Source organism: Balaenoptera acutorostrata, chromosome 5, assembly GCF_949987535.1.
Source record: "Balaenoptera acutorostrata chromosome 5, mBalAcu1.1, whole genome shotgun sequence".
Taxonomy (NCBI): domain Eukaryota; kingdom Metazoa; phylum Chordata; class Mammalia; order Artiodactyla; family Balaenopteridae; genus Balaenoptera; species Balaenoptera acutorostrata.
The window spans coordinates 35,693,679-35,711,097 of record NC_080068.1 but is presented as its reverse complement, the minus strand read 5'-3'; the positions used below and the strand labels follow the sequence as shown (position 1 = coordinate 35,711,097).

The 17,419-nt window shown below is 40.0% G+C and overlaps 1 protein-coding gene across 10 annotated transcripts in view; it reads right to left on the bottom strand.

Annotated features, from left to right (window-relative positions):
- TMEM131L (transmembrane 131 like) overlaps positions 1 to 17,419 on the bottom strand; it is a 169,256-nt gene that overhangs the window by 82,612 nt on the left and 69,225 nt on the right. For 7 of the 10 annotated variants that reach the window (XM_057546826.1, XM_057546829.1, XM_057546830.1 and 4 more), the window contains 4 exons: positions 13,366 to 13,434; positions 9,253 to 9,376; positions 7,799 to 7,915; positions 6,845 to 6,955 (listed from right to left, as the gene is read on the bottom strand). In XM_057546826.1, coding sequence (XP_057402809.1) covers positions 6,845 to 6,955; positions 7,799 to 7,915; positions 9,253 to 9,376; positions 13,366 to 13,434 — 421 coding nt within the window. Of the gene's footprint in view, positions 1 to 3,870; positions 3,926 to 6,844; positions 6,956 to 7,798; positions 7,916 to 9,252; positions 9,377 to 10,008; positions 10,223 to 13,365; positions 13,435 to 17,419 lie in introns of those variants that run through there. The other 3 variants (XM_057546832.1, XM_057546828.1, XM_057546834.1) reach the window with 3 other exon arrangements.

Here is a 17,419-nt window from a genome sequence, read left to right as displayed (position 1 = left end):
CAACTCTATTTACATATTACATCCCACCATATACTTTACAATTACAATCACAGAGTACAGTCTAGCTTATAATCTACTATTCGCTTGTCAGACATTTCTACATAAGCATCATAATTGTAACTTGCAAGAACTACTTAATATTCTACTATGTTGATATACTTAAATTTATCAAATCCTTTTTCCACTGTTGAGCCTTTAGGCTGTTTCTACTGTTTTTGCCATTATAAAAATGCTGCCAAGAAAATTTTTTTTGCATATATCTTTCCTGGAACATGAATTACAAAGTCAACAATATGAAAATCATTACCTGGGGAAAAATTTAAAGCATACTGAGCCGGGACTGCCAATCCCAGCTCTGTCCTCAACCTCCACCAAGTAACCTAAACTCTAAGACCATTCTACAATTTCTAAAATAAGAATTATACCACCTGCCCTGGTAGTAAATCTGTTGAAGGTCATCTGGTTGATGTGGTGAAAAGGTGAAGTTAGACAAATCTTAGATATTACGACTGGAGATATGCTATTTGGGGCTCTTAACTTGGGTGCCCACTGACTCATCTACCTATGAAAAGCTCTGGGGCTGCCCTCAATGTACCAAACACTAAGGTGATACTGAGATTATGAAAATGAAAAAGAAACAGGCCCGGGCCTAGAAAGCCTCATGGAAGAGCAGCGGAGGGAGACAGCCCGGGACACTAAATGTTAAAGCAGCTTTGAACCAAGCGTCGTGGGACCAGAGCAGAGACTGGCCTGGGAACCTGGAGAGGAGGTGATATCTGAACTGGGTCTCAGAGGACAGAATTAGAAGTAAAATTGGAGTCAGAACAGGGGAAAAGCTTATGAAGGGGAGACAGTCTGTACAAAGGGATGGCATGGTCTGGCAGTGATGGGAGGTTTGTGAGCCCAGAGATGAGAAGAGCAGGGTGGTACCCCCGAGGCTGGAGAAGAAGCTGGACCCAGGAGACGAAGGACCTTGTAGGCCAAGCTAGGTTGCTTGGGCTGGATCCTGCAAACAACAGGGACCCAGCAGTGTAGTGACCAGGGAAATAACGAATAGTTTTGTTTAAGAAGACATCACCAGCATGCGCAGCAGGTGCACCGGAGGGGAGAAAGCCTGACTGGGGGATAATCCAGGTGCCAAATGATGACAGGACTGCAACAAAAGCAGAGGGTCCTCAGATTCTCACTTAAACCCACTGTCATAGTGACGTCTTGTCTGCTAGGAATGCTCACTCCATAAACGTCAAAACAAATGAAAAAGAAGGACTAAGTGAAAAGGCAACTTAATTCCTCATGTCTGCCCCCTTCTTCCCCAGAGCAGACACGCATGTGCAGCAGAGAGGCCGCAATGCACACCCTCCTCTCACTGAACTCAGCCCCTGCTAGAGAACTCCCGGCCAGCACGAATTTAGACAGAAGACAAATCACACAAACACTCTTGGCTTCAGCAGAAGAGAGTGAGCCATTTAATCCAGTTCGACTGAGCAGGAAAAATGCAAAAGTAAGATATGAGTGGACACACACAAAAAGGACTGGAATGAGCTCATACTACAAAAAAACTGAGATAACCTAACAATTTTTTCACGGGCACCCTAGTTTATTTCACAAGAGGGACACATTTTTTTTTTTTGTTATTCCAAAAAACAAACTGAGATCTTGAACCAATTACAATCTATATGACATTATAAATGTTCACATTGTTTTCCCCCCTATTCATAGAAATAAGATCAAATAAAATGGACATATTTCATCTGACCATTTTCCCTAAATGTATGCTCTTTCAGAAAAGGAGGATGAAATATCAAACAATGCCCTTTTCAGGGCGCTTTAGTAAAGTTATACTCTGTGACCTGGGGTTGGGCTCTGTCCTGGGGCTTTACAGGTGTTCATTTAACGATCCAACGAGAGACAAGTGAGCTCAGTGGAAGGAGCACAGGCTTGGAAAAAGACAGACAGAGGGAGGAAATTGGCTTTTGACCCTCATGGAAGTACTTAATTTTTCCTCCAGTTTGTATCCCTAAAGGAAATCCATGGTTTTTTTCTTACTAGCATTATTTAAATTTGATTTTGTCATAGTTAATTGAATCTTTTAGCAGCTCAGGAGACAAAACCAAGTGCTGCCACAGTCCCTCTGTGTGAGTTATCACGTGGTAAGCTGCAAGGGTAAGTGAGCAAAAGTGTTCTGATTACATAAATTTCTAGTTGCTACCTTAGGAAGCAATTTTAAGTATGTGTGAGCAAAGGCCGGTGACAATCCCTGTATCTGAAAGACTCAGGACATATTCATTTCTGCCTAAACCTTCTCACTCTTTTTAGCTTTCTACCAGATGCACTTTCCAGCTCTGTCATGGAGAAGATTCAGTCATGAACACTCCTTCCCCCACCCTCCTTCCCCGTTGAGAGAAGGGACCTCTTGAACTCAGCACCCACCCCAGATTATGGGTTCTGGACCACAGGCAAAAGTTACAGAAAAACACGGGACAGAAAGAATATCAAAATAAAGATACTCCTTTCTGGAAAAGGACAGCCGGCAACCTTACAGCCACTTAAAACACAACTTGAACGCATTTTATGTGTGCAGTTTAAATGCAAAAATATTATAGTCAGGATTTTTTCTGAGGAATGCCATAATTATTTCTTAAGTCTAAATTTTGTAGGTTTTTGTTTTTCTTTCTAGGTGTAGTAAGCCTTGAAAAAAAGACTTTGAAGTTTCCTTTTCTAAATCACTGTAAAAATGAAAGAAATTTAAATAATTGTCTTTTAAGAAATATTTTTTGATATTTAGACCTCTCAATACTGGGTTCCAACAAAAGATCAGTCAAAAAAATTGAGTTTTACCTTCAAACTCTGTAATGTATTCTACATTGTCACGTCATAAGAGCAGGACACTGTGCTGTGTTCACTGCCCTATCATTTCCTGGAACATTCAAGAAATGATATCTAATAACTAACTGTTGACTGACTGATGGGGGGAGCTATGCTCAACAGGGGCAGCCTTAGACAGTGACTTGACTAAACTCATAGATCCCAGTATAAATGAAAATGGAGAGAATCTACCATTGGGAACAGAGCTGAAGCTGAGACAGTCAAGGAGGAGGCCGAGACACTCCAATGGGGAAAGAACTGTCTTTTCAACAAATGGTACTGGGACTACTGGAAATGCATATGAAAAGAATGAACTTGGATCCCGAGCTCACACTATACACTAAAGTGAAGTAAAAATGGGTCACAGACCTCACTACAAGAGATGAACTATAAAACTCTTAGAAAAAAACACAGGAGTAAATCTTTACAACCTTAGGCCTTGTTAGATTTGACACTAAAAGCATAAGTGACCAAATAAAAAATAGGTGAACTGGACTTCATCAAAATTAAAAATAAAAAGACAACCTACAGAATGGGAGAAAAATACATACAAATCATGTACCTGATGAAAGTCTACTATCCAGAATATATAAAGAACACTTATATCTCAACAATAAAAAGACAAATAACCCAATTAAAAAATGGGCAAAGGATCTGAATAGACATTACTCCAAAGAAGATATAAAAATTATCAAAAAGCACATGAAAAGACGCTCAACATCATTAGTGATTAAGGAAAAGCAAATAAAAACCACATGAGGTATCACTTCACACCCACTAGGATGGCTATAAAAAACAAAACAACAACAAAAAAAGAGAAAATAACAAGCCTTGGCAAAGTTGCAGAGAAACTGGAACCCTCACATATTGCTGGTGAGATTGTAAAATGATACAACCACTTTAGAAAACAGTTTGACAATTCCTCAAAATGTGAGACATAGAATTACCATATGACCCAGCAAAATTCCACCCTTACATATACACCCAAGAGAATAGAAGACATACGTCCACACAAACTTGTCCATGAATGTTCACAGCGACATTATTCATAATAGCCAAAAAAAACTAAAACAAATCAAAAAAATGAAACCAATTGATAAATGTTTAAACAAAATGTGGTATACGCCTATACAATATATCATTTGGCAATAAAAAGGAAGGAAAGACTGATAACATGGATGAAACTTGAAAACACTATGCTAAGTGAAAGAAGCCAATCACAAAAGACCACACAATTCATTTACATGAAATGTCCAAAATAGACAAATCTATAGAGACAGAAAATAGAGTAATAGTTGCCAGGGACTAAGGCAAACAAAATGTTCTAAAATTAGGCTGTGAGAGAGTGGTGAATGCTGCACAGCTCTGTGAGTATACTAACAACCCGTGGGGGGACACTTTAAGTGGGTGAATTTTGTTGTATGTGAATCATATCTCGATAAAGTTGTTAAATATAGATAAAAATGCAAAAAAGGAAAAAAGAAACAAAACAGAGTTTCGTACCAGCTAAAGCAGAAACAAGAAAAGCCAAGTCACCGCCGTGGTAGGGGGAGCTGGCCAAAACTCCCCTCAGCCCAAGTTCATGGGCCCCTCCAACGGCAGGCCCCGGGCTGGGCCGGGAAGATATGGAAAGCCAAGTCAGGTGGCCCCCGCTTTCGTGGGGCTTAAACTCCATGAGTGAAAGAGAGAGTGGCTAAGTAACCACACTATGTGGGCGTGGGATTATTTCACCGGATACAAGTCCTAAGGGGGAAGGAAGTCAGTTGTACTGCAGGCCAACCGAGGTCTGGAACTGAATGGGAGAGACAGCAAGATCCTTGGAGAACTCAGGATGAGAAAGGAAGGATGAAGTGAGGGTTAACTGTGAGAAAAGCTGGGGGAGGGGCGTCTGGGGAAACGGCAGGCACAGAGGTCCAGGGGCAGGAGGGGAAGAGGCAGTGTGAGCAGCAGAGGGAGGGAGGCGGGGGAGGGACAGCGCCAGACCGCACAAGGCCTTCCAGCCACACGAAGGGTTCCGTTTAAGTCCTAAATCCTACAGGAATGCACGGAAAGCAGGTGACTGACGAGGTCCAACTTGCATTTTGGGGAAGAGGACTTGAAAGGGCCAAAGCAGACACTGGCAGACCCGTTAAGGGGCTGCTATGGTGGCCCAGATGAGGATGGCCTGGATGTGGGACAGGGCAGAGGGCACCACGGCAAGGACGGGATCTGCCAGGCAGAGTGGATGGCAGGCACGCTCTCATCACACCAAGGCCTCTGAGGCCCTTAATTCCACGTATCCTTAAATTAACAGCATTAACTAAGGTAATGTGAACACCCGCCTCGGTTTCAATGCTTTTATCACCACTAACATGGTACCAGGCACTCAAAGCTCTCAGTCACCAGAGAAACCTGGCCATTCCCAGTTGCCCCCCCTCCCCCTGCTGAAGGACAGCCCCAAGATAAGGCTGAAAGTGCTCACAGGAAAAGCCCTCGCTGTCAGCACATGCAAATTAAACTTTCACCAGGCCTTCCAAGACCTTACAAAATGCAGGTCAGATCACAGCAGTCTCCAGCCTAAAACCTTTCAATACAGTCCCACTGGTTTTAGAACTTAAACCAAATCCAAATTTGCAAATAAAAAGAAATCTTCCTTAAAATCCTGAGGAAGGGCTATTCCATTTTATAAAAAAATGGAAATAGTATGTTAAATCCCTAAGAATGACCTATTGGGTGGCAAAGCACCCAGACATTACATTACAGGTAAATTAATTTTGCTCCTCTCCCCACTGGAATGAGAGCTCCATGGAGACAGAGGTGCCGACTCATGCCTGGCCCAGAGCAGAGGCGCAGTGAGACTGATGGTGAAGGAAAGCCTGGGTACCATGACCTACAAGAAGTCCGAGCGGTGGGCTTTAGTTATTCATTAGAAAGAAAGGGTAGGTAAGGTGGTATAAGCTTCATAATATGTTGGGTCAAGTGCTTTTGGAATTTCAACAGTTATCCACAGTTGCAAGGAAATATAAATAATCGAAGGGAAAAAACGGCCAACCCTATAAGCGATTAATGAAATACGCATTAAAAGAATTTTAAGGTTCCATTATATACCTACTAAGACATTGAAAACATTTCTTTCCCCTGAGCCACACCCAGGCAGGACTCAGGGCAGGAGGGCGGGGAGAGGGAAAGACGCTTGCAGGAATGTCATTACCAGTGACCAGGGAGGGTCTGGCTCCCTGAAAAGCACCCTGGCAAGATTAACAAGCCCTATAAAATGGTTCGTAGTCTTTAACTACAGAATCCTCTTTACAAAATACACCCCAAGGAAACAGGTAGTCCAAAAGAGAAATAAAGAAACCTGTAAAATATGTACACGGCCTAATGGTAAAAATAATGAAAAACTGGACACACTGCAAATGACCAACAACAGGACTAAGCAAACTATGTAATATCAACACCGTGGACTATACAGCAGTCAAAAAGAAGTATACGGATTCCACTGACACTTTACATACATACGTTTTTTCCATATGTACCAGGATTTTTTCCAAAAGTGGAACATGTTAAAATCCCACTTCTGAGCTTCCCTGGTGGCGCAGTGGTTGAGAATCTGCCTGCCAATGCAGGGGACACGGGTTCGAGCCCTGGTCTGGGAAGATCCCACATGCCACGGAGCAACTGGGCCCGTGAGCCACAACTACTGAGCCTGCGCGTCTGGAGCCTGTGCTCCGCAACAAGAGAGGCCGCGACAGTGAGAGACCCGCGCACTGCGATGAAGAGTGGCCCCCACTCGCCGCAACTAGAGAAAGCCCTCGCACAGAAACGAAGATCCAACACAGCCAAAAATAAATAAATAAATAAATAAATATTTTTTAAAAAAAAAATCCCACTTCTGACTAGGTAAAAAGGTCTGTCTGTACTCTGTGTAAGACACATAAATGTAGAGGCTACAAAGTTTGGTATTTATCAGCATTCAAAATAAACGTCCTACTAAAATCACCTGTGTTTGTGAAAGCTGAACGCTCTGGACCTGTGGAAGCAGAAAGTAAGCATTTGGTAGCTGTTTTACAGACCCTTCTGCAGAGATTCTGCGAGTGCCAATGCCAGATACCTGCAGGAAAAAAAAAATCTATTACTTTTGAAACACATTTGACATAGTGCTGAAATACCTTCCCAAAGGAAATCTGTGTTCGTCAACTTGGCCATCAAGACTATTAATCCAATTATTATATTTATCTTTGTCCTCCAAAAACAAAAATGCAACACAAGTTGCTGTACTTAAGCTGAATGTTCCTCAATGCAGCAAATCTCTTCAGAAATAGACAACTTTTCTGATATGGGACCACAAGTTACATGAAATCCTGTAAGAATTAGCCACAAAAGTGATAGATCTTGGCACTTAAATGAAAGATGTCACAGATACCGCTTAAGATAAAGATTCCTGACTATTTCTGTGAACAACAACAAAAAGACTCCTCTCACTCCCTCCCCAGTGCTTTGCTAGAATAGGGAGCTCCCTGGGGACGGGCCCCCAAGCATGCAGTCAGTTTCCCACAGCAGAAACAGTCCTGAGCCCGGGAGAGGAGGAAGCAAAACCTCCAGGGGCTGCCCTCACAAGCTTCCTATTCCTGGACTGTTGGAGGTGAGCGTCGTGAGTTTTGAAACCCCATTATATTTTATACTAGAAAACCGTTCGATAGATTTCTCTGTTTTGTTCTGATACCCTTTCGAGATCCAAGGTGCATTCCAGCCGCGCACTTTCCACAAAAGATGGCCACCTGGCCCGTGAGGCAGAGGAAGGAGGAGGGCTGGTGAGCTGGACATCAACTAAGCAGCCTTATATTTGAATGACATAAACTAGGTGGCAACATTTCCAAAAGGCTTTTCTTTAACATCCAAACTCCTTCATTACGTCAACAGCCAAATTATATGACCAACAGAAAAAGCTACTTACATGATAAGAAAGAACTCCATGTGAGGAGGTATTAATAAATAAAGAACTTTCAATGCTTCCTTCTTCAGTAGGTAAGAAAATAATTCTGAAGGACGTTTTCCCCATTGCTGGAATTACCTGAAAGAAAGCTACCTCATTAGCCACTTGGAATGGCCCCTCTTTGACAAACTGTCTTTCACAGACTTTCTTCTTGACAATTCCTGTTAACAGATATTTGCGTACTCTTGCACCCTTGATTTATGCATATCATGAATCCCCGAGAATGTCCAAACAGATCAACATCCAACAATCTAAGAGAAAATATCAAAGAACACACCGTGGACTTAGGGCAAGACAGCTTTCACCCTGAGTGGAGCCATGTGCCTCATACCTTTCCTTTACCCTCCTCTTCCTCCCGCATGTGTTCAAGGACCTGTGTCTAACACACTTCCACCTCCACTTAAGTAAAGAGAACCACCGGTGTACCGACATGTTGCTACTTAGTAAAAGTCAGGGACAGCGTTTATCTGGACAGACTGTCATGATCAAAATACTGGGCTCCCCCTTACTCCACTTCCTGAGTCCCAGTATTAAAAAAAAAAATGGGGAGAGTAAGGAAAATAAACTCTAGTAGTAACCTGGATCTTCATTAAAAGTTAAAGACCTTTTAAAAGTTTAAAAATTAAAGTTAAATTGAATTACTAAAATTAAAACTATTAGGGACTTCCCTGATGGTCCGGTGGTAAAGAATCCGCCTTCCAATGCAGGGGACGCGGGTTCAATCCCTGGTCGGGGAACTAAGATCCCACATGCCACGGGGCAACTAAACCGACGCACCACAACTACTGAGCCCGCGCACTACAACCAGAGGGAAGCCCGCGCACCGCAACGAAGAGCTCCCGTACCGTGACAAAGAGCCCGCTTGCCACGATGAAGACCCAACGCAGCCAAAAAAATAAATAAATTTTTAAAAAAATTAAATTAAATTAAAACTATTAGAAGATCATGCTTTTGAGCTCTGTGTTATGGTGCAAATTAGCTTCATAAGGAACAACTCACCCCCCTTAGGCCTGTATTTAGAAAAGAGTCCTAACCATCCTAGCACGCTCGCCAGGTGAAGAGGTCACCACTGTAAACTTGTACTAGTTACTAAATGCTTCAGCACTGGTAGTCACTATGAGACAAGTAATATTAAGGTTCTTTAACTATGAAAAAGTCGTATTGAATACACATGCATTACTACCTAGTTTTAATTCATTAAACATTTTTCTTCCACAAAGATAATCAAGAGCCACCAAAATTATGAACCTGAACAACTGAAAAAATAAATGCTAAAGCAAACACATAGAAAGAAAGAGTCTGGGTAGCAGAAAAAGGGGAGACAGGCAGCAGAAAGTGAAAAAACTACAGGCAAAGAAAGCAAGAAAAGCTGGCAGCCCACCACAGCACAGCTTCCAAGACGCGTCCACACTCACCCTGCAGTGAACGGGAGGCACGTGGAAATGTCCCGCAGCTGTAAACACGGAATTCACCACGACCTCGCTCTCCCCGCTAGGGTTATACGCATAGAGAATCTTTGCTGCAGGGTGTCCCAGGAACCTAGGAGGGGAACAAGGAAAAAACGCAAGGGATTGTATGGTTATAAACAAAATCATCCATCCATCCATATATACACTCTAAACCCAGAAAGCTGTTGATCTTTATTACAAAGTTAAAAGCAACAATCCTATTGTTAATAAAGCATTCTATCCACAACAGTCAAAAAAATTTTTTAATCCTTTCTTTTACAAGACACTCACGTCAACCCACAGTAGCACCCCACTGATTTTTGTATTAGAAGAATTCAACCCATCTAGGCCATTGAACGCTTGCAAAAAAACACCTAGGGAGAACTAGGTATCTGTCTGACATGGGTCTGTAATTCAAATGAGAATATGTTTAGATAAGAAACTGTACTCATAGAAAAAGCCAATCTTCTTAGGGTTCATTTTCTGAGTAATAAATTTAAAGATACTTTTCGGGGGAATGGATTTCAACTGGCAAAGAGACTGTATTAAGTCTTATAAAAGAAAACTTAATTGTTAAACACCATTCTTCCGAGAAAAATGAAAGCTCTGCAGCACTTTCTAGCTTTGGCTGTTATCCATTTAAATCATGAGTCTTTCCGAAAACTCTAATGAAAGCTTTGGCTCCTCCATCCACAAATATGCACACAAAAGTGTTATACATACTTTCAAAACTTTCCATGACCCTCAGAGTTAAGAATCTCTGCTCTTCAGCAAATACCCTAACTAATGGAAATCTTGATGTTGAATCTTTTCCGCAGGGCTCTCCATCTACAAGGTGGGCTCTGACAAAGGAACTGCAAGAGGAAAGGGGCCAGTTTCTAGCCCAGCTGCCTGGAACTACCTGCAATGTTCCCTCAAATCGTTTACTCTGATTGCTACTACCCAATATCAAATTCACTCTAGTTAAACCGTGTTGTGATAAATAGAGAGCCAGCAAAAATTTCACTGAAGTCATCTTTCCAGTTTTAACACCCTCAGTGGCAGAGACCCAAATTAACGGTTCTCTTTAGTATGGCCTAGAAATGAAACTATATTCTCAATACAGGGGAGAAAATCATCTACATTATGTTTGTGTTTCTCTGATTTTGTTCCAATTTCTCTTATATTAAAAACTAGGGGTTCACAGTTGAATATTAAAAAAAAGTGTGCTTTAGGAAAAATTAAGTGCATGCTGTTTCTCTTATATACAATAGGATTTCCAAAATACTGTATTAGTGCCATCAAATCCTTGGAATTTTTCTTTCAGCTCTTCCTTCTACTTTTAATCACAAGTCTTAGTTGAAGGCTTAGTATGTCCAATATGTATTTTAAAAGTCCTTAACAGCCAGTTACAAATAAAATATAATAAGTGTGATTAAAACTTTGATTTTTTTAGAGTGTTCTTAAATAAAACAACTAAAAATTTTTTATACTATCATAGCACCTCAGAAAGCCCTGTGTCAGGAGTACTAGGCTCACATCTGCCTTTTCCCTCAATTAAATTAAATAAATAAGAACTTCCATGATTTTAGGTTTTACATGAATAATATGAATCAATCAGCAAAGTTATTAATACTTATCCTCAAAGCTTTTGTTTCATTCACATAATTGGAATACAAGATTTTTAGTTTCAAAGGATACAAATGTCTCCCCGAGAAACACCTTCAAAAATAAGACCACAAAACTGCAATGTAACAGAGCCCAGTGGCTGTGTCCACCAGAAACCTCACCAGACCTAACAGAGAATGCTGGCTGAAACCTAGTCGCCACAGTACTATTTTTATCCTATTTTTTTTTAAATTCTATTTTTAAAAGTATTATGAGGATAAGAATTTCCTTCACTAGTGACAACTGGAAGATACTCTATTAATTTAATACTACAAAAGAATGATTAAAATTTCTTATGAATGATTAGCACTTTTAATCTCAGGACCAGCAGAATATTAACCCTTAACATAAACCCTAAGAAGTAGGCAGAGGGCAACTGAATAACATGATCCTGATTCTGCATCCTAGAGGGAAACCAGAACTATGAGAAGGAATGAGGTTTGCTCAAGGTCAATGCCAAAATAAACAATAGCAAAACCTGACCTAGGGCAGTGAAGAAATGAGAACTCTCTGGTTAAAATGTGTATCTAATGCCTATGGATTAGACCATTTGTTAGATGCAAGGTAAAATGACTAATTTTTAAAAAGTGTTCTGATTTAGGCTATATTTTGTTATTATTGAGATTTTTTTTAACTTCAGCAAAAATAATTTATTCCCATAACCATATCCTGGATCTCAATTATGAGAAAAATATCATGGTACATGCTGGCTTAGAAATCAAAAGATTTACTCTGTCACTTCCAGTAAAATGACCTTGGGAAAACTGCACTACTTCTCAGCAACAAATATATGAGCATTTGTAGTACATGCTCCAATACAGAGATATTTGGAAATGATTCTCTCTCTTAGACAACACCTACCTCCAATATCCTTCCAGGATTGCTGTAAGACTCAACTCACAAGAGACAAGATTGTACTTTAAGAACTATAAACTACTACATAAACAAAACTGAATTATCCAAAGGTGATTCAAGTCTAAAACTCAGTAACCTTTTCAAATCAAGAACTTTAAACGTTTCTTTTCAACATGCTTCCAGCTATTAGAACCAGAAATTGATGTGCAGAGCTAATTAACATACATAGATAATACATACATACATCCAATCATGTGCACTGACGACTGTAGGATTTTTTTATATCACTGAAGAGTAAATATACTATGGACAGCCAGTGTCCCATGAACTGGAATTGTTATCCTAATCTAAGTGTATTTACTACTATCCATCTTGTTATATCTACCAATATGTAACATACACTTTAAAGTAGGTCCTACACTGAAATTTCTTTTTACAATACTTTTGACAAAAGCAAAGTGATCTCAGAATTTGAAATCAATGAGGTTTGATTATAAAACCTCATTCTTTACCAAAGAATAAAAATATAAAAATTCAAAAACAAAAAAGTAGACGCCTAGAATCTTGTAAAATCAGCAAGCTCCCTTCACACTTTTATCACTTCTTCCTTTTACAGACTCTCCTTAAAAAGCTCAACAATGTGCTTTTAAATTTAAAATTCATTACTCTTCATGGCAGCTCTGATATTTTGATGATCAGAAGGAAATGGAAGGAAGGAAACCAGATGAATAAAGGAGAGCACACCAGGAGACCACCACTAACTCACCCCAGATGCTCTCCTAGCACCATGGTTATTCCACTCACATAACTTTTCTTGTAACTCAAAAAAGTTCTTCATAAAATTGAAGTGATGGTCCAGGCTGCTAAAACAAGCAGAGTTTTTAATCCTGAAACACTCTTTTACTTCCACCTAGAAACTCTACTAATGTGAAATTACATCTACTCAGTGCAGCAAAATTCTGCATCCAGGGAGTCTAACACTTCATTACAACCAATACGAGTCCTGAAGTTCCCTCCTGAGCACAGCTTCACCCTTCTCTTCCTTAATTTCTCTGAGTTCCCAGATCAGTCCCTCAGCCGACACTCAGATCACATCCCCTTCATCTCATGCTTCTCAGCAAGATGTACTACAAGGAATTACAGCTTCCATGCTGTCTTCCCCACTTAACTTGTTTCCAAAGCCTCAATCATAGTAACTAATGTATGTACAATTTTGAATCCCAAAGCATAAGGAGCAGTAAAAACTGAGTGAATAAGTGAATCTAATTTTAAAAATTCAGAAACCATCAATATGTAGAGTTTTTCATTATAAAATAACTTGCTTTGTTTCAGAAAAACAAGGACTTACTATCGACTTAAATTATAAGGTACATTCATTAAAAACTGAAGAAAGGGCTAAAACAACTCTTACACCCTCCTTTTCTCAAAAATGTTCCTTTTAACAAGTTCTAGGATCAATCTCTCTTGATATTATCTATATATTTAAAATATATTTAACATCATACATATATAGAGATATCCTGAAAGCAAATAGTGTAAATAATAAATTATTAAAAATTATAAAGAGAAGATACTTACTGAACTCCAAAATCTAGAACTGATGGCTGAAAATGTAAAGCTTTTCCACTAAATAGCTTGTCTGAGAAGCTAAAAAAGAAAAGACAAGACAGATTAATTTTTGTTGTACTTTTAAAATTTGAATGCTGAGTTAAGAGGATATACTTAGGCCGATAGCTCTCATGAGATATAATTTTACTCCCTTATAAAGGAGTCTGAACTAGATTTTAAATGTTAAAGTTGAATTATTCGAAGTCTAATATAATTCTACAGCTGCAAAAATTTAAGATACTCTTAGATTATGGTTAGTATAACTTCATATCAAATATATAGATTCTATAAGCATTCAGATAAAAAAATGGAGATAGATTTAATTTTTAATAGGCTTCATTTCTGGGTGAATTCAGGAAACATATCTATTTTCACAAACCCCAAATCAAGAAAAGACACACACGGATGGGGGTTGAGGGTAAGGGGTTGCAGAGGGAGGGAGCTTTGGCCTCTACATTCGTTAGACAAATTGTAACAGGGAAAGGATCGGGAGCATAGCCAGGGTTGCTCCCAAAGGTTGAAACCATCACCAGGTCTGTATTTTTAAGATTAACAATCAAATAAAATCTCATACGGCAGGTCATATTTTCAGCAGTTGTTAATCATTACTATGATTTCATTTTCCTTCAGAACCAAAAGCCAGAAATTAAAATACTAAAAAACATATAAAGACATTAAAAAATAAGCTATAACATTATATATACATACTTAAAGACATAAAATACAAAATATATGTAAAAATATATATAAATATAAAATATATACACGTGTGTGTATCAAGAAAGTATTAACTGTCATACGACATTTCTTTTAAGAAATTCTTTTTAAAAAAAAACAAAAACAGTAGGTCCTTGTTGGTTATCTATTTTAAATATAGTAGTGTATATTTGTCAATCCCAAACTCCCAGTCTATCCCTCCTCCCCCACCCCTCTCCCCTGGTAACCATAAATTCATTCTCTAAGTCTGTGAGTCTGTTTCCGTTTTGTAAATCAGTTCATTTGTATCATTTTTTTTTTTAGATTCCCCATATAAGCGATATAAGATATTTGTCTTTCTCTGTCTTACTTCACTTAGTGTCACAGGACATTTTAAAAGCCATGTACTCCAAAAATACTTAACTGGAGAAGTTCCTAAATGTAGCATGCGTAACTGTTTTCAGAGACTCAAGTAAGTTTTCCAAAATACAATCTTTCCATGTTCTCCTCCCACAAAGTAGCCCTCCACCGAGCACAGCCCAGAGGCTGGTCCAGGAATAGACATTTGAGTTTGAAACTTGCCGGCCCATAGAAGCACTATGACCTTCAGCAAGCCCCTCTCCCATTTTTCTTGAAGGTGCAAACAATACAGAGAACCCCTTCCAAAATCCTCATCTCATAGGAAGAATCCTCGCTGCAATCTCTTCTTCCTCTCTCCACTTTTCTGCCTCTGTGTAAGCTTCCCTTCCTCCATGCCCTCTCCTAAGAATCCTTTCTCTGTTATCTCTTATCTGTATCTCCTTTATTCTACCTCAGCATCAACTGTATTAATAATAAAGGTGACCTCAGTCTCCATCTGCCAACCTCCTCCCTCGTGTCCAGCTCGGGCAGGTGAGAGGTATGCTATTTACTGGGCTCTCTCAAGCCCCAAAAGACCAGTACTACCTCCATGACTTGCTTGCAAAAAAGGCCACAAACACACACCCAGTTGCCTCCAGAAATGTTTTAAAGAGGCACAGGAGGCGACATAAAGAGTTGCCGGGCTTCCCTGGTGGCGCAGTGGTTGAGAGTCTGCCTGCTAATGCAGGGGACACGGGTTCGAGCCCTGGCCTGGGAAGATCCCACATGCCGCGGAGCGGCTGGGCCCGTGAGCCACAACTGCTGAGCCTGCGCGTTTGGAGCCTGTGCTCCGCAACGAGAGAGGCCCGCGCATCGCGATGAAGAGTGGCCCCCGCTTGCCACAACTGGAGAAAGCCCTCGCACAGAAACGAAGACGCAACACAGCCAAAATCAATCAATCAATCAATCAAACATACGCATCTGATTCAAGATCCTCATTAAAAAAAAAAAAAAAGAGTTGCCAACATCAGACGCACCGCAGTCACCCCCACTCCAGACCAAGCTGGTCAGGGCTCAGCATTCCAGAAGGAAAAGCAAACAGGCAACTTCACATGCCAAGAATGATCTTAGAAAAGTCAGGCCACTGTATTAGTAAAAAGTAAAATAACTAATGATAGTCTTCTTCCTGCCTTGGGTATTGAAAGTGGATTTAACATCAGATTTCACACACAACTTCTGAATGAAGACGAGGTTTTGGAGGATTTAAGTAATTCACCCAAGATCACATAGTTACTAAGAGGCACAGCCAAAATTCCAACGTAGATCTGTCTATCCAGGTCAGAAACCTGAACCCTGCACGGAGTTCAAGTCCATCCAAGTTCACATGAACTACCCAAGGAACCAAGGCAGTCTCACCTGCCAGGAGAGGGGCAGGGCTTCAGAGCTGAGACCCAAAGACGTCACTTAAATTCTCAAAAGTCCCAGCCTTAGTATCTGTAACATGAAAATGACAACGGTATCCACCTTATAGTTATCATGAGGTTAAAATGAAATAATAATGCCTTTGCTTCACGCCTGGCACATAGTTAAGTGCAATAAATATTAGATCATGTTACTAAGAGGATGACTGTCATCTAACAGGAAAAGCAATGAGAACAGATGGAGAGGCCAACTGAGCGTGGAGTCAGAGCTGACCTCAGGATTTAGAAGTCCCAAATGGGGTAGTAGTAATTATCTCTGAATAGAACAAGTGAAATATAAACCTGGGCTGTCTCACACCATAACAGAGTTTTCTAAATCCCACAATCAGGAAGTTTTTCATACCCAGTGAAAATCAGACATTTAAGGTTCAACCTAAAGCAGTATGGTAGAAACTTCAAAGAAACTATTTTTTGACCTCACAATGGAGAAATAAAACCATGTCAGTATTTTTTCCTAGAAGTCACAGAACAGATTTATCTTTCTCATTTGGTCAGTTTCAGCTCACTTGACTTTACAATCTGGAAACTAGATCAAGTTGGACAAGGAGATTTAACATCACTATATGAGCTAAAAAGTTAGTTCCCATAGATAAAACCATTTTAGACACAGGTACTGACCTGGAGAGATCTCACGCACATACATATGACCTCGAGTATTAAAGACTGAAGGGGGAAAAAGCAGCAAACTGCCAAAATTTAGTCAACTATGGACATCAACAATTGTCCTCAAATATCAGTGCTAGCTAGGAAATTATACTGTGTTTAAAGATGCCAAAGTTTTCATTTCTAAATCGACAACATCAAAGAAATAACTTAAGCCTCAAGAGCTTCAGAAATAAAAGATACACTGTCTTCCCTTTCCTTTTTCTCTCAAAAGTCAGCATTACCCTCTTCACATCTGTACCCTTAACAATACGGATGATTCTTTTATGTGGAAGTCCACCTGGCCTCTTGTACTCTTAGGAGTCCACACATCTGCCATAAAATAAAGGCATGCATCTTGTAAAACTAAATTATAAATTCATGCCACGTACTTCTAACTTTCACCCTTTCCCCATCTGCAAGATGATTACAAGGAAAAGCCCTTTATTAAAACAGAAAAATAAGAGCGAGCCCCTTCTGCTTCTATAGCAGGAACGAGGCACAGAAATAAGACATAAAAGTGACAGCAAACTGAGGCGAGGAGCTCCTGTTATATGGACCCCGTCCCATGCCCACTTATTCCAAAGATGCCCTCCTCCTGCAAAGAGTCACGCCTTCCCTCAGCTTCAGGACATGTGGACAAGGAATTCCACACATGCTTTTTTGAAAGAATATCTTTGCCTAAGATTACCTGACTTTTTTATCTTCTTTCTCTCTCTTTTTTTTTAACTTTGGCCATCTTTTTTCTCTGTATATAAAACAAAGAAACACAGTTCGAAAAAGTGGCTAGTAAGAGGAAAGAAATTTCACTGGAAATGAGAAGACCTTGGTTCAGGTCTCAGCCAGGAGCTCCCACGTGACACAAG